The sequence below is a fragment of the Phyllostomus hastatus genome, unplaced genomic scaffold, assembly GCF_019186645.2.
Source record: "Phyllostomus hastatus isolate PE091 unplaced genomic scaffold, TTU_PhHast_1.1 phas_contig_29, whole genome shotgun sequence".
Lineage (NCBI taxonomy): Eukaryota > Metazoa > Chordata > Mammalia > Chiroptera > Phyllostomidae > Phyllostomus > Phyllostomus hastatus.
The window spans coordinates 3,694,794-3,712,902 of record NW_025333835.1 but is presented as its reverse complement, the minus strand read 5'-3'; the positions used below and the strand labels follow the sequence as shown (position 1 = coordinate 3,712,902).

The window sequence follows — 18,109 nt, the reverse complement described above, 5'->3', positions numbered from 1 at the left end:
ACAAGGATCACCAGCTGACCACCACAAACTAGGGCAGAACCTCAGAAATACATTCTCCTTCCCAGCCCTCAGGGAATCAAGTCTGCCCACATCTTGATCTTGGACTTGTAGCTCCCAGAACTGTGACACAGTCAGTTTCTGTTGTTTAAATCAAACCAAACCAGACAAAAACCAAAACAACCCCCTCAAACAAACAAGAGACCATACAAAAAATAAGCTTCCTGCTGATGAGATTCTGCAGTAAACGAGTACCTCCTTGAAGGGGCTATGCTGGGTGGTGGCTTATCTCACTGCCCCCAGGTGGACTCAGCCCTTGGCTGCTGGCGCTGCCAGGTGTTGAGCCCTAACAGGCATTTCCCTGACTGACGAGCTCACCCTTATCTCCTCTGACTTTTCTCAGACTTGAATCTTCACTACCTTAAAGATTTTTATTAACTTTTAAAGCAACTAGGATAGTTTTCCCTCCAGAAAAGAGGCTGGTTGTGGGAAGTGTGACTAGTGGCCTGTGGGCTAGGTCTGGCATCATGGTCTTTCTGGAAACCAACAGACTTCCCTTCTGGCAAGGGTGTCAGCACACATCCAGTGTTGGGGCACTTGGATAACCCCGGGAGCCTCACACAGCACTTGTTAGGCCAAGTTCCAAGCATAGGGATGTGTGCAATGACTGTAATGACATTTCCTGGTGGGCTCTTACCTCTGAATCTCACTGATCTAACACTCTGTGAACATCAACCAGTCAGGACTCAAAGACAAGATTCAAAAATTGCTTTAAAATGGAGGGAGATGTTTAAGACAATCTCTGTGACTTGGTCATTAACTTCTTTATATCCTAATCTACACTTCTTTTTCATATTCCTTTTTCTCCTTTTTCATATTCCTTTTTCTCAATTATCTTCCCCTGCTGGGGGAATGTTTCTGTAGCAGCCACCTTTAGTCATTAAGACAGTTTTGTAGGTAAGTCATGCTCCTGATCTTGGATAGCAGTCAATATGAATGAATTTTTAAAAATATTACTCATTATATATTTAATTTCCCATTATCTCCTTACATTTCCCTTATTTAAATACAAACAATATTCATTTTTGTCAGAAAAGAGTGGTTAGATTTACATATCCAGAGGCATAAAAATATCCATGTATGATGATAATTTATGCTACATTATTCTACAATAACTCAAAGGCCCAAACACCCTAAGTATATCAGGTATCAATGGATGTTTTCAGATATAAATCCAGCTATGAATCTTTGATGTGGACCCCACCACAGCCAGGTCTCCGGGTTGCCCTCCCTTCAACTCGTTTCACACAGTCCGTGTTTCCCTTCTTCAGAAGCCCACACAGAGCCTCTGCCTCCTTCTAGTAATTGCTGGAAGTACACATCTTTAACTTGAGTGTGTAGGACTGACGTCTGTCATTCTTTAACTAAAACACAGATACTGGCTTATTTCTAAAGTTGCCTGTTACCCAAATTCTAGTGTTTCATCCAACCCATCAGCAAACATTTCTTAAGTGTGTATTGTGTTCATGGATCCTGACCAGATCCTAAGATAATCCAGAAGAAGTAAAAATAATACAGCTTATGTTTTCTTTGGTCTTGGAATAAAAAACTTGCCATGCTTTTGTAAAATCAGTCAGCATGCTTTTCATTTAAAAGTTGTAAGATTACAAAGCACTTGTGTCACGATCCAAATGTCCTGACCATTGGCTGTAAGGGTAAATTTCATACACAAACATTTTCACTGCCTAGATCTTCTTCCTGTATTTCCTACCTCAAGGGTACATTTCTCCAACACATTTCTTCAGCTTGGGTTTTCTCCAGGTTCTACCCTTCCACAAACAGTCATCAGCACTTTCCTGTCCTAGCAACTTAGCTTTTCTGTCATCATTTCTTCTCCTTCACTTATCCTGCAAAGGGCTGTCATTTCCCTCCCACTGAATACAGCCATCCCTTTCAAATGAAACCCCACCAAACCCTGTCCCATACCTGCTGCATGCCTTGCATGGTCTGCTGCAGGAACTGGAGCTGCTGGTCCTTGGTGAGGTTCTCTTCTGTTCGGAAAAGCTGTTCCTTTTCTTGTTTCAGCAGCTCCACCTCATTCCTGTAGGCATCCAGCTGCCAACGGAGACTGTCGTTCTCTTCTTTCAGAGCATAGGCTTGAGCAGCCAGGGCTGGGGGATAAACACAATTGAGTTCTAGGGAGTCACTCCCTGTTGAGACTGAGTGGTCTTCTTGGGGAAAGGGAGTCTCACCCAAATTCTTAACATTTCTTATCACCTTAGAAGTAAAACTGAAACGCCTCACACCAGGGCTCTGTGTAGTGGGTAAACATAATTTCTTTTGCAATTTTCATGTATTTTATTTGTCTTGTCTCACCTGTGAATGTGTTTTGTGTGTGTGTCTTGACCTCTCCCGCAGCGTAGGCACTCTCTTGGAAATCAGTATGTGTAGCTCAGTAACGGCAGCATTCAGCATTCTGGGCAGCCATCCCATCTGCCACACTGCTATCCTCTCCTTTACTGTAGGGCTGCTTAGCTCCTTGGAGAGTCACCTTCTTGCACACAATCAGCTCCACAGGTTGTGTGGCAGTAGCCCAGGGGAGGGCAGAATTTATATGCACCCCTTCCCCGCCCTACTGCTGGGACAAATGGCACAAATTATTTTTCTCTGACTCCTTTTAGAATGGTAACCTAGTTCCATCTGTTTCACTAACAGATTAAAACACGCTTTCTTTGTAAGGCTTAGTGGTTACTTTAATACTCCTTCCTGAAACCTAGAGTTCTCTATATGTAGATTCAGACCTCAGTCCCATTTGCATCTTACTGAGAGACTGAGACAGTTCACTCAGGGTCTTACACATCTCAAGGCTTCAGAAATAACTGAAACTGAGTAAGAAAGAACAGTGAATGATAAAAGGAAATTAAGGATGGGCTACCCCTTCCCCACATGCCAGCTGATTGCTTTGTGGTCTCTCCAATATAAATAATTGCTCACTGGGCACTCAGCACAGAATGGACACTGGGCAAAGAGCTTCATATGCACTAACTCACTTTATAACTACCCCCTACCAAACTGCCTTATCCACTCTTTACAGATGAGGATACCAAGGCACAGAAAAGGCAGAGAATTTGCCAGACCCCACAAAGTGAGCAGCATAGTCTTTACACTCAGGCTGCTAGCTCTTAGTCACCAGGTTACTGTGCCCATCCAGACGTGCTTAGTTCTTACCAGACTGTTCAGAGCCAGTCTTTAATTCTTCCCCTCTCCTATACCACCAGTTTTACACATTTTTTCTCCCTGCCACAGAAAATTCATTCTCTACTTTTGGAAGCAAGAGGGAAGTGAAAGCAAATTTTAAAAACTCGTTATCAGTAACTTCTTCACAGAAGTAAGCTCCCGTATGTCAGGGCAGGGAGTGGACCTCAGCCCGGGTGCTGAGTTCGTGCTCCTCTCCGCCACCACCCCAATCCCAAGCAGAGGGCCTGTCCCTGGCAGCCTTGTACATGTTCCATCCACACTTTACAGTATGAGGAAGGCAGATGTGCACTGGGATGTGGGGACACCCTGGTGGAGTCTGTCCTCAAATATCAAACATCAATTTATGTTAACAACAGTTTTACAGTTGAGTGTTTTATGGTATTCCATTTTTCACAATAATAATCCATGTATAATAAACACTAAAATACTAATCAAATAGAACATGCAATTAATCAGAAAATTCCCTACCCAAATCATTACAGATCAATTAGTCAATAGGCATTTACTGTGTATGTACTCTGTGCCCAAACCTGCCTGAGCATCTTGGATCAGAAAAGGAGACAAAATATGTCTCTTGCCTCAAGGAGCTTAAATTATAATAGAAACTGACACATTTGAAGGAAACTAATACATTCAAAGGAAGAGAAGACAGCTTGCTGCCTGGCATATAGTAAGTACTCAATAAAATGACTTAATAAATGACTAAATAAATGACTAAATAAACAAGCAGCAGTGTCAAAGTATAGGACAAGAAAATCATTCTACAGGAGTTCAGAGAAGAGAAAAATACAGACTGGAATAATCAAAGTGGTCTTCAAAGTATGAAATCCAAGAACTGGGAAGGACAAAAAAAAAAAAAAAAAGCAAAAGTCCAGAGATGAGACTTGAAGAGAGAAAATTTGGGGCAGGAAGCAGGGGAAGCTTGACCAAAAAGAACAGAGTTTGTCCGGAAGCAGAAGAGACAGGTGAACTATGTCAAGTGATGACAGAGGATGGAGGCTCAGAAGTCAAAATGCAGAGTTGGGCTCAATGGAGCAACCAATTGAGAACCACTGAAGGTGCTTGGGCACTGGAAGGACACGAGGAAATTGCTGATTTAGGAAAATTATGCTGGCACTGGTGTGTGGAATAAACTGGTGGCTAAAGGAAATAAATAAGGGAAATTTTATTTGGTGTATATGTGGATGTAAAACTAAGGAGCAGCCAATTTTACAGTTTTTAGAGATGTAGAAAATCAGAAATGACTCAGGGTATATCAGGAATGAGCTAGTGCTTTCTGACACCGTGCAGCCCAACTTTAGATCTTGTCCATGCCATGGGACCCCAACTCCTGACAATTCAGCTTATAATCCATAAGGAAATGGTTATGAGGCATCATGTTGTAATAGGGCAAAATTATAGAAAATGCAAATGATGAAAAAAGTGTTGGCACCACATAGGCACATTACTACATTTAGTAGCATTCAAAGACCCTTAAGTCATTTCCTTTGGAAGCTCTGTTCAGTCCTTTCTCAGTTCAGACTGGCATTTTTATTATCATAACTGATAGCAGGTGTTTGTGAAGAAATCGATTAGTATGCAGGGATGAAAATTACATTTTCCAAATGAATTGCATAGTCTGCAAGATACGCTGAAATTCGTGTAGCAAAATGTAAACAGCTATAAAGCATGTGCCAGCAACATTATTTAAATAAATTATCTGAACACAAATACATATAGGAAAGCACACCATTCATTATTTTAGTTCTCCTATAAGCCTGTGACATGGCACTGCCGAGAGTTCTTATTCTTGGCTAAGCCAAGTGACCACTGTTCCTGCCAAGTAGGATACAATGTGGTTTGCGTTTCTGGAATAGAAATGTGGTATCATTATATATTTAAAAAAAAACCCCAGCAGCTCCACTCACCCCACCCCCACCTCCCAAATTCAACACCACAGCCAATCCCATCAATGTTTTTATAATTGGAGCATATACTTGATTTACATTCCTGATTAAATGATTTCAAGCTAGATATTTGAGAAAGAAATGTGGTTCTTCAGGTGACAGCAGAGTGGTTCTTTTCAAAGGGTGAGAAATTGTATATCCACTCCACTTAACTTCAAGCCACCTGTTTGTAAACACTACCCAGCATCATGTTGCAGCCAGCACTGAGTCCACCTTCAGAAGAGGCTTCCTGGAAGAAGCTACATTGTGTTCCTCAGACTGGAGCTCTAACACAAATGGAATCCTAATAATTTGTAACTTAATATAATTTCTTTGTGTATTAAAATTTCAGAAACCTTAAAAGGTCAATTCTTTCATTTTTCCTCTTTAGTTCTTTCTTGGACACTGTATTAAATTAAATGGTTTTGAAAAATGTGTAATCAAGGGAAGGATTAAAATAAACTACAGTATTCATCTTTTTGTAAGAATCCCAAAGGCGTGTACTGTGTTCCAGTAAGTGGAATATTTAGCTAAGAGCCACCACATGTGGATTGCCGATTTTCAATGTAAAACAAGAATACAATCAGACACTTTAAATGTAAACTATTCTGAACATAACTAAATCTCCTTTGGTGATTTTAAAGGTACCAAACCTAGTGATGCCCTGGATTATCATTCGTGCATTCTCCGCCTGTTGAGAAGGCGCAGGCGAGGAGCTGTGGCTCGCATGAGGGCACTCATTGGCTCATGCTTGTTCAGGACCTTAGAAAAAGTGTTACTGGAATGTTCTGATTGGATCAAAAATGAAATAATAACACTGGAAAAGCTTTGCTAAACAAGGTTAAGTTCCACTTTAAAACTTAGTACTAGACTACTAAAATTACCAAAGCGACGCTAGTGTGAAAATTGACCGAAAGATTAAGTCACACTGCTGAAGAAAGGGTTTGAAGGTGTTGCATCACCTCACTGTCCTGTTTCCTAGCTTCTGTATAAACCATTATTTTTTATGTTAATTATGGTCAAAGTGACCTTCTCCTCTGTTTCTTGTATTACTTGTGTTTCCATGGAAACAGATAATGGCATGCTTAACTTCTTTAAGTAAATAATCTGGTGAAAGCCATGAAAGCTCTCTTTTGCCAGCCTGAGCCAGCCTCAGAAAAATAATTAGCACTATATGAAAAATGTAAGTTATTTTTGCTTATGTCCCAGTAAGTTAATAGTATGTTAATATCATTTTCATGCTCAGGCAAGGGATAACTAAATAATAAAACACTTTAACATATTGTTTCTAACAATATCAGGATTTCTCAAGAACAGTTTGTCCTTGTGTCTTTGGGGATCTCTGTTTAATATTCTCCCTCCACTTTGGCAGATGTCCTCCTGGGAAGCCAGGAGAATGCTGCTGAACATACACTTCTTTCCTGCGTGCAAGGAATGTCCTTTTCGAGTGTTGTTCATCGGTTGCTGCCCAGAGAGGGGGTTGTGCTGGCAGGTCCAGAACTCTGGATGACTGGATGGGTCTGAGGCCTCAAAGTATCCCCATGGTATCTGCTCGCCTTCCAGCCCAGTGGCCTGTTGACTTAGAGACTCTCCAGGATCTAAGCTTCTTGCATCCTGACTCTCCCTTGTGGTGCCTGGGGTCTCCAGGTACTCTGATCTAGACTCCATGAGGTCTGTATACACGGGGTACTCCACCTCGTGCTTTCCTGTGCCTAGTGCAGTGCTGTTCCTGAGAAGTGTGTGCCTCAGCATTGCCACATGACTAGTTTTCACTGATGGAGTGTAAAATCCCTCATTCTCCTGCTATGGCTGGAATGGGCCTGGGTCTCTGTATCCGTGTATGAAGGATAGGTGCCCAGAGACTAAGAATGTCTGCTCACCTGCTCAGAGCTGGAGTCTTCTGTGCCCAAGAAGTAAACTTTTTTTTGTTAAGCCACTGAAGATTTGGGACTTATTTATAAAACAGCTGGCATTACTCTGACCCAGTGTTCACTGGCCCACAGAAGAGTCTCCTGATAGGCTGCTGCAGCACCTATTTCTGGACTGAACAATACGGTATGTCTGGGCTTAAGCCTGAGAATTTGATTCCTCCAGGTTACCAGTGCTGATGTTGCCAAGACCACTGCTCATTCTATCACCTGGCTCCTGAATTGGGGTTCTGGCTGGCTTATCTGGACAAATACTTTTGGAGGAACTATATGCTTAGCTTGTCATTCTTGTTTCATTACTTGACCCCAGCTCCAAGCTCTGCAACCCTAAGGTAGTCCCATCACAGCCCAGTCCTAATGGCCTGGGTACCTCCTTAGGGAGTGAAGAGGAGAGTCACTACTCTGTCCAAATAGCAGAAGCAAGAGTTGCAGTAGTAATAGCAATAGTGCAGTAAGAGCTAATAACTTTTATGTGTCAGGCAATGTGATATATTTCCACAATTACCTTTCATCATCACAAAAACATAATCTAGAAAATATAATCACTATTTCTATTTTCCAGGTGATGAAAGTGAATTTGAGAGACACAGGGTTGCAGAGATTTATACCAGTTGGAGTGTAGGGTTTCTGCTCAGCAAGTGTGACTCCAGAACCCATGCTCTCAGACACCTGAGCAATGCACCTGGTCGGCCTAGTACAGGTAAATGCTGTGGCTCCAGAGGGGAGGAAACTAGGACACTTCTGAGGTATCTGACTTGTTCCTAAAGAGGGAAAATACTCCATTCCTGCCTCTGCTTGGGGGAGTGTTCTGCTGGAGAGAGGTTCTGCTCTGAAAGAAGACAGGATGGGCCCTTTTAAAAATAAATACACATTTCTGCAGAAGAAATTTGGAAATGATCCACATGAAGGTTAAACTCTCCCATCGGCTGTCTTGAGGCTGATTCAAACTACTCAGGGATCCCTTCTTCTGCCCTGTGTCTCTCTCCTCTGAAGTGGCCACATACACTGATAGCCACTAATTGTTGAGCCCCTGAGCCTCAGTCATTAGTAAGTTTCCACTCAGAGAGCTGTGTCCAGAGACTCATGCTGTTCTTAGGACTCATGAAGGACCACCATTAAGAGTGCCTACCTATCCACCTGAGCTCACCTATGCTCTGCTTTTGTGCCCTACACCCACAGAGGTCTGCCCCCAGGTCTGAATGGACTGAGGAAGGTGCAGCCCATCCATCAGATGACAAGGTGAAGGCATGGCTCCTTGGGTTGTGGTCAGTTGCTCAGGTGCCTGCCAGTGTCCAGGCACAGAGCTGGAAGCATCATGGGATGCTTTCTATCTCCTGCTAGATAGCCTCTTATGGGACTAACGGACCATAATCCATCTGTGTTTCAGTAACACCTCTACCACTACTGAAACAGCAATTTTCCTTAAATTGCTCATGGAAATTCCTTCTGCTATATTTCTGCAGGATTATTATTATTACAACTTAGCATTGACATAACACTTGGTATTTGCAGCGTGTATTATAGTCTGTGTATTAGTTATTGGGGAGAGCTAAACAGAAGCACAATACAGTGTCTATTTCCATCTTTGTGTGAGACCAATGGAATGAGGGTAATTTGGAGAGTGCAGGTAAGCTAGATCCTGTTATTATAATAACTTAAATGTGAGTCTGGAGGCACAGTGACGGGAAGGTGATTCAGGAAAAAAATCCCCTGTCCCTCCCTTCACACAGCCTTCCTAATGAAGTGGTCTGCACAGTGAGCTGCTCAACACTACTGAGAATTCACCTCACGGTTTATCACTTTTCCATTGACATTATCCTCTGATACCTCCAACACCCACCCTCTTCATCCTCAGAGGAAAATAGAAGGAAAAAGGCATGTCCACTTCTTCCAACAGCAGGTTGAGTCCACCATTTCAAATGTTGAAGGACACTGTGCTGGGTGAGGGAGGCCTTTCGAGTCCCCAGGGAAGCACCTCTGCAGTAACCTCTGCGAACCTTGGCTCAGTCCTGCTCCAGTCTCAAAGAGGCTCCTGCCTGACCATAGACGTCCCTCCTAGCAGCTAACATAGGTGTACACCTGGTGGCAGTCTCTGTAAACTGCCCTGGGAGGGGCTGTGTTCACAGTGTGTTCTGTGGTAGGATGACAGGAGAGGAGGCTTCTGCCTGGGGAAGGAGGGTGGAGGGTGGGCTCTTTCTTGAAGGTGGGGTTGGGTTGGGCTAAAGTTGGGCTCACACCTGGATCCTGGGTAAGCTGAGGGGAGGCACGACTGGGGCTGCCACAGTGGACACCGTTTTCACAGAGGCCCAGCAGTCTCCAGGAGGAGGAGGGGCTGAGGCAGACAGGGCAGGCAGCAGGCACATGCAGAGGAGCACTCCCCCCACCTTTTCTTTGGATTAGACTTTTGTTTTACTTCTCATTTTCAATCCCTATTTCTGTTTCCAAGATACAGGACTATGTTTCTACCCTCCAAAGGCTTTGAAGATGCCTGAAAAGGGAGTCAGACTTAGACCAAGATCAATCACATAATGGCACATGTTTTCAGGAACAGTCCCCCTCCCTTGGCCATGGCACCCCTCCTTCCCAGACAGAGCCCCTCCCTTGGGAACAGCATTCCACTGGTGGGTTTTGCTGGGTGTGACTTCACTCTAAGTCGCCATTGGCCTTGTCCAAAGGGAGAAGCGACCCTTCCCCTGAAGGAATTCCTCCTCTCAGATGATCTGCCTGCAATATAAGGGCCACCACCTCTCTCTCCTCTTAACTTGCAGATTTCTTTCCCTTTTAACAGAGGATCACTTGTATTTTTCTTCAAGAAACCTTTCCCTCAAGAAGTGATGTTTTCCTACTCCTACTAACCCCCTATACTCCCTGCCCCCTCACACTCTTGAACTGGTGGTTTCTACCACATAAAACATCCACATTATGAAACATGAAATCAAGGTCATCCCCAAAGTAAAGTATGTTCCCAGTTCTAGTCATTGCCCTTTGCAAGGAATAGTGACTTTTCCCACAAAGTTGTCATTCATAACACTAAATACTTAGGATAACAATGATGAGTTGAATAGAAAACCTTTTTCTATTCTCAGTTTTTGTATTATATATGCTCTGTCTAGTCTACTAAGTGGGAACCAAGACTTTGTTTTTAAGCTTGGTGGGAAGGGATGGGCAGTGACTAAGCTTGGGCTGCCTCTGAAGTCTCCTTCTCCCCATATCCCATCACCAGTGCTGTGAATGATTTATGCACACCTAAGTGCACCTGGAATTAGGACAAAAGAATCCTGATCCTCTCTAAACACACAAGCAAGGTAGAGAAGGACACTGGTATGAAAAACTGACTGTCTCCAGGCCATTATTTATTAAAGTTCATTCCACACAGAGCCACCATGTGTCTCATCTTCGCATCTCTTAAATGTGACTTCTAGGCTCCATCCCAGACCTCTAAACCAGAATTTTTGGAACAGGGCCTGGGGATATGCATTTCAACAAGTTTCTAGGCTGATCCTAATGCATGCCAAAGTTTTTAGAACCACTTCCCTAGCCTTTTAAAACCAGGTCCTTATTTCCTCCTGCTTTCTTTATAACCTTCTTCCACTCTTGTATTTCTTTTGTTATTTTTTTGATACCGGCTTGCTCTCAGCCTTTTCTAACAGCTTCTCTGTTATTATTGAAAGAACCTTCTCCTCCCCAGCTTTTACCACTCAACATGGCCTTCTAGGATTCTCTGCCATTTGCCTTGCCTTCTTACATTTCATTGATCTGTCTATCCACTCTTCTCTGAATGCTACTCACTACCTTTCTTGGGATGATATGGTGGCTGAATGCTTTCATAAACCCTCCAGGCGGTATCTCCAAAACACATTGTTTTGATCCACTAGCTATAGTTGTGTTACTTCCCTTTGCAGCCATGTTTCTGGAGAAAGTTCCTGCTGCAGCAGGTTTGGGGCTTACACTCAGCAGAGGCCCAGCTGAGTGCTGTGCTCTGTGGGAACAAACCACCTTGATCAAGCCTCTTATTGGAGGAGACGAGGTCCATCCTGTGTGTGAGCTCTCTCCAGACCAGTCGCTAGATCCTCAGGTGTATGTCCGGGCATCCCTGCTTCCCTCTCTCACCACTGAGAGAAGAGAAAAATGTCCCCACTACTCTCCTATAGTCACAGAAAAACGGGGACTATGTCCTTGGTTCTCATTGCATTTTCTGCATCCAGCTATCTTTATGTTTTCTCTCCTCCCAATGAGCCTTTTCCCAATTATGCAAAGGCTATTGCAAGTGCACCTTGCACAGACATGATGAGGGGAATTTTCTACCTGTGTCACGCAGGCCATGCTTAAACTAATAAACTACATATGTTTTTATTTCTTATTTCTTTGGTCTTTTATTGCCTGTTAGTCACTTCCTTTCCACTAAACCATTTCATCTTTTACTCTATTTTTATTTTCCTCTCATTCTCATACTTTTATCATCTTACCTCAACCTGTTTTTTTCTTTCATCCCCACCTATTATCAACAGCCATTTGTTTGTTGTAAGCCATGTTTTTGATCTTTTGTGCATTAGAATCACCTGATGGGTATTTTAATAACATAGCAGCTTGGACATTAACTCCTGGGCACTGCTATTTGTATGGAGCTTCCCGGGACTGTCGCATGTGCAGCCAGGCCTGTGAACAACTCATTTACACCTTCTGTTATTGCTCACCAGTATCAGTTCTCAGCATTGCCAAAGTACCTGGTATTTGCAAAATGCCACGGAACCCCTTAATTAGTTATTTCTTACAACCTTGAGGAAACTCCCTTAGGATGAGCCTCATGTTACTGCTGAGAAAGCTGAGGTTTAGAGAAGGGATATCACCTGTCAAGCCACACTGGAAACAAAACTAAGATATTTCAAAGAACTTCTGACCTCATCTGGTTCCAAGTTATTTCTCGGCTCTTTTCAGTGACTCTAAACTCTCTGTTCTAGGACACCAATTCTCAACAGGTAGGCCACCTTCTCAGGGCTTTCTTAATGCCTTGACCACCCAAATGACCTTCTCTCCCAAAGAGCTTCAAGGGTCGCATGGCAGTCCTCAGCCAGGCCCAGTAAACAGGAAGAAAACATGGGAGGAAGCCTCCCAAAAACTCATTGCCAGAACTTCTGGTCTCCTGTTCATTCAGATGGCTCTAATTCACATTCTTCACAGGACACATCTTCTCATTACTTCTTTTCATCCCTAGAGCTTGAGGGCTACAAAATCCTGCTTTGATAAACTCTGCATTCATCTTCTCCGAGTCCTTGGGCAGGCAAAACTGCACATACTTTAAAAACTGTCTGGATGGCTAAATTATAGTAATATTTCCCTGGGAGAGGGTTATTCAGATACTAAAACCTTCTATATATTGAGCATGATAATCTTTTTCAACTCCCTATGAAAAGCAGTTTTTGCTTTGCTCATTAAAATGATTTGTTTTTGGTTTCTTATGAGCCTAATTTTTCAGGTAGCAATGTTTTACTCTTACTAGAAGGTCCTTCAAAACCTTCTTCAAGTGCTGAAGCCCTAGTTAAGCATGATTAATCAAACATCAATGCTTTTAAACAACCCTACCCCTTTTTCTAATTGAGAAGTAAAGCTATTTGGGCAAGTATATGAGGTGACCTTGATTGAATTAAAAAGGTCAAGGATGGAACAGACTTCAAACTCATACTCAATGATTTTAAAGAAATGATTTCCCTCCAATTAAGCAGGAATAAGCATGAAATATTTTATTTCTGAAAGGTTAAAAGAATTTCTCTGAGAAAGCAGCCCTCCTGTTACTAACTTTTTATTGAACACGAGAGAGAGGTGCTGTGGTTGGTTTTATACAAAGTGCTTTGTTAACAGGGCACTAATGATATGGCTTTAATTATAATGTTCTGTAGGAGCCTACATGTTCTATAGAAGGGGCAAAAAGTCCAATTTAAGTTTTAATTTCTATTTCCAAACCCAAGGATCTAACAACTTTCCATTACTAAAACAATCAAGATATATTCTCTTTCTGTCTGCAATAGTTTCAACCTAGTTCAAGAGGAAACATTTCAAATGTTATCTTATTGATTTCCTTCTTGTTCTACCTTTTGGCTCCATCCTTTTCCTTGCCATAGTCCCCCATCTTTTAATGACCTGAAAGAACATGTCATTCTACCTACTCTAAAGTGTAAAATATAGAGTCTCTGATATGTAATTTTGGATGCAGGATTCCATAGAGGAGTGAGGAGGGACAGGACTCATGACAGCTTGGGGACTACTGTGTGTTTCTGAGGAGCAGGATGCCCGAGAGGAACTTCTCTGTGCTGCTTGGCCTCTCACATTTCTGCTGTTGCCAACCTCAGAGAGTCATGTAGACATGAGGTATATATCAGCAGGAGGCCAGGGAATCTTAGAGAAAGAGAGATGAGGCTTTAGACTTTAATTACACCTCAGGGTTCTCATCTGAGAAAAATTGAGTACTATGACAATGAAATATATAATAGTGTTTTGTTGTTTTGTATTTTTTTTGTCTATATTGGAAAAAATATCCTTCAACAGAATAAAAATTAATTCCCTCAAGTTTTAATTTCCTTTCTATTCACTGAACAAATTCTTGTCCACCTACTGTGTAAAATGCAATGCACTGGCCATTCAGAGAGGAAAAGAACCTGAACTCGTTTTAGAAGAGCTTATGGGGTAGAAGGTCCTTCCATCTCAGCATGTTTTCACCCTTATTTGCTTGAAACAAACAAGGAAACAAAAAAACCTCCAATGAACAGATTTATACAACTTCTCAGATACTGTCAGCTCTCATAGTTGTTTATGGTAGGCTTTATCTGCTGGTCTTGCTGAGACTTCTGAGAATACAGAGAGCAGGCACTGTAGGGAGCCATGACCCAATGCTATTCCAGAACAAGACCTCTGATGATATGCTACTAGATTTGTCAAAACAGATAAGCAACATTCTCATATCAAAGACCGAGTTTCAATTAGTCTTAGAAGATTTTGCTTGCTAATTTTTTCCTTAATCTGGCACTGCAAGTAAAATGAAATTATTGGCTCATACACATCATGAGATTTCACTGACTGTTTTAGTTTTTTGGAGTATATATTATAGATTATGCTATTACAGTTGTCCCATATATTTATCTCCTTTATCTCCCTCTGCTCTGCACCCCACTCCCATCACTATTCCCCAACACCCTTAGTTCATGTCCATGGGCCATGCATATGAATTCTTTGGCTTCTTCATTTCCTATACTATTCTCAACCTCCCATCTATTTACCTACCATTTACACTTCTTGCTCCCTATACAATTTCCCCCAATCTCCCCCATCCCTCTCCTGGCTTATAACCCTCCATGTAATCTCTATTTCTGTGAATTTCTTCCTGTTCCAGTTGTTTGCTTAGTTTGTTCTTATTTTTGTTTTTTAGGTCCAGCTGCTGGTAGTTGTCAGTTTGTTGTCATTTTACTGTTCATAGTTTTGATTTTCTTCATTTTCTAAGTCCCTTTAACATTTCATATAATAAGGGCTTGGTAATGATGAATCCTTCAACTTGACCTTATCTGGGAAGCACTTTATCTGCCCTTCCATTCTAAATGAGAGCTTTGTTGGGTAGAGTAATCTTGGATGTAGGTGTTTGCCTTCACTACCTCAAATACTTCTTTACAACCCCTTCTTGCCTGCTAGGTATCTTTGGAGAAATCAGCTGGTAGTCTTATTGGAACTCCTTTGTAGGTAACTATCTTTTCTCTTGCTGCTTTTAAGATTCTCTCCTTATCTTTAATCTTGAGTAATATAATCATGATGTGCCTTGGTGTGGGCTTCCTTGGGTCCAACTTTTTTGGGACTCTCTGAGCTTCCTGGTTTTCCTGAATGTCTATTTCCTTTGCCAGATTAGGGAAATTCTCCACTATTTTTTTCATATGAGTTTTCAGTTTCTTACTCTTCCTCTTCTTCTTCTGGCATCCCTATGATTCTGATGCTGGAATGTTTAAAGTTGTTCCAGAGGTTCCAAAGCCTCTCTTCATTTTTTTGAATTCTTATTTTCTCATTCTGTTCTCATTGGATGTTTATTTCTCCTTTCTGCTCCAAATTGTTGCTTTGAGTCTGGTTTCCTTCCCTTCACTGTTGGTTCCCTTTATGTTTTCCTTTATTTCACTTTTCATAGCCCTCACTTCTTCCTCTATTTTGTGTCCACACTTAATCATTTTGGTGAGCATCCTGATTAACAGTGTTTTGAGCTCTACATATGACAGGTTGGCTATCTTCTCATCACTTAGTTTATTTTCTGGAGTATTAATCTGTTCTTTCATTTAGGCCATATTTCTTAGTCTTGGTGCAACTGTTATGTTGTAAGAGGTGGAGCCTTACACATTTACCAGGGTGGGCCAACCCATTTTTCTGTGCTGTGGTGCTGTATGTGGGGAGGGGTCAGAGAGGGAACAATGCCACTTGCTCAGCTTTTGGCTGGCTTTCAGCCACTTCCCCAATACTCCCAAGCAAATTGGGCCCTTCTGGTGCTGATTCCCAGGTGGGTGAGTTTGTGTATGTTAGAGGACCTTGTGAGCCTCTCCAATGAACTCTCTTGTGAGGCTGGAAATTACTCCTGCCACCACAACCCCCACAGGTTTTTATAGCCAGAGGTTTGAAGCTATAATTTCTCACACTGGGACCCTGGGTTGTGCAATCTGTCTTGCTCCCCAGCTTGTCTGTATGCAAATGTGGGACTGCCTGGTCTGCCAGCCACCACCTCACCGACCTGGTTGGCTGGCTTGCTGTGAGTCCTCTCTACCCCAGTTGCCCATCTCCGCCCTCCTACCAATGTGGGGGAATGTTTCTTCTTTAACTCCTTGGTTGTCAGATTTCCAGACAGTTTGATTTTCTGGCACTTCTGGTTGTTTTTTGTTTTTAAATTGGTTCTTGTCTTTCTTTTGGTTGTACAAGGAAGCAAGGTATATCTACCTATGCCTCCATCTTGGCAGGAAGTTCTACTGTTTTAGTTTTATCACTGCTTTGAATTACAACATTGCTTAAGACAACTCATGGAGGCAAGAACTAGAGAAGGAGAAATGAATGCCTTTAGGATTCTCACACTATGTAACCTGCACTACAAAAGTCTAGGGCAGCAGGTGGAGACATTTCTTAAACAACTGACTGGTAAATAACTAAAGGAGGAATGAAATCTCTTATCCTTTCTCCAAAGGACTTGTGAAATTATGTGTAGTCACTTAAGTTGTGCCTAAAACTTTTAATTACAAATAGTACCCAATATAAACTTGCAGAATTTACTCAGCATTCCAAGTAGTTACTGTTGGAGCTAAAAAAAAATCCCATATTTTTTCTCATTAACTTAGAACATGGGGTGGGGAGGGAGAGGAAATGTTATTATACTTCTGAGATCTCTTCTAGACTAAAACTTCCCTGAGTCTGTGCATCTATCTCAGTAAGATTGATATTATTGTAGATCCTTTCCCACACACTTCTACTTTAAAGATTTATTGGGAGGCAAATCTCCCAAAGAAAAGGCATAGGAAGCAGGAAGAGCACTTGAATAACTCTTGAATTATATGTAGAGTCAATAAAGTGGTGATGGGAAGATAGGCTTCCCTGGGGCCTGGGAATACAGAGGAAACAGGAAATGAGGAGGAAAAAAATCAAAGGGCTAATAGCTCAAGTCATTTCCAATCAACCACTTAGTCTACACCTGGGTTCGGAGAAATGTCCTTATTCTTTGTACTCTTTTGGAGAGTTAGGCAATGGAAGGCATGGGTTACGACAATATGTGGTTACCAAAGGAGAGCATTTTTTTCTTGCTTAATGCCATAGAGAAGATTGTTTTTGAGGAAATACATATCACTCAACCAGAAGGATTGTGCCGATTTCCTATTATTTTTAAAAGTTGGCATTTCTGTTGGAATCAGCTTAAAAACAGCTTCTGGATACACTGCCTGTGTTGAAGCTGATCACTAGTTAGCAGAAAATACAGAAAACAATGGGAAAACTAAGCAGAAGCCCCAGCCAGCTTTGTCTGGGTTAATATTCTAAGGTAATAAACATCCTCAGTATACTTTTGCCTCCAAATGGCATAATAGTGCCATGTACATGACAGGCATTCAAAATTCTTGGATGATTTTATTTGGCTAATAACACTTAAGACATTTCCGGAATATTCTGGGGCTTTTTTTTCTTTGTGAAATTTAGTTGTGCCATAGAAAAGTCACTAGCCTGGAAAAAAAAAGGAAACTAGTATTGAGTTCTAGACTTGCTACTTACTATCTTGGTCAAGTAACATAACTTCTCTGGGTAGAACTGCATATTTCTATTTGTACAAAGAAGGAGGGGACTATACAAGATGATTTCTAAAGGTCTCTTCTATACCTGAAGAGACTCATCATTACCAATCTCTCTGTGAGTGAGAATTCAACATGTCTACCTTGTTTAGAGCTTGAATTATATCTTGGATCCTAAATTAAATAGTTAAGCAAATATGATCAGCCATTGAAACAGAAAATGGTAAGACAATGTCTGGGAAGGTAAGCATATTTTGGCAGATTAAATGCGGAAATTCCCTAATTTAAAACAAAAGGCAGTGATTCAGTAAATGTCCATGTAATACTAGTTACTATTCATCACCAGTTTTAACTTTCCTGAATGATTGAAAATGGCCAGGTGGTATTCCCCTATCGATATGAATTTTACCAGATCCTCTTAATTTAAAAATTAATATTCATGGTAACTTAGTTATTACAGTAATACATGTACATATTGTAGAAGTTTAAAAAAAATTTTATCCTCACCAGAGGACATTTTTTTGGGGAGAGAGAGAAGCATTGATGTGAGAAAGAAGCATTGACTGGTTGCCTCCTGTATGCACCTGAACCAGGGATCATATGCACCCAGACTGGAGATTAAACCCACAACCCAGGCACATGCCCTACTGGGAATCGAACCAGCAACCTTTTGGTTATGGGACAATGCTCCAACCAACTGAGTCACACCAGCCAGGGCCATAAT

The 18,109-nt window shown here is 41.7% G+C and overlaps 1 protein-coding gene across 4 annotated transcripts in view; it reads right to left on the bottom strand.

Moving 5' to 3' along the window:
• The window catches only part of ENOX1 (ecto-NOX disulfide-thiol exchanger 1), a 628,394-nt gene that overhangs the window by 110,683 nt on the left and 499,602 nt on the right, over nt 1-18,109 (bottom strand). For all 4 annotated transcript variants that reach the window (XM_045839070.1, XM_045839074.1, XM_045839072.1 and 1 more), the window contains one exon: nt 1,984-2,168. In XM_045839070.1, the coding sequence (XP_045695026.1) occupies nt 1,984-2,168 (185 nt within the window). The remainder of the gene's footprint in view (nt 1-1,983; nt 2,169-18,109) is intronic.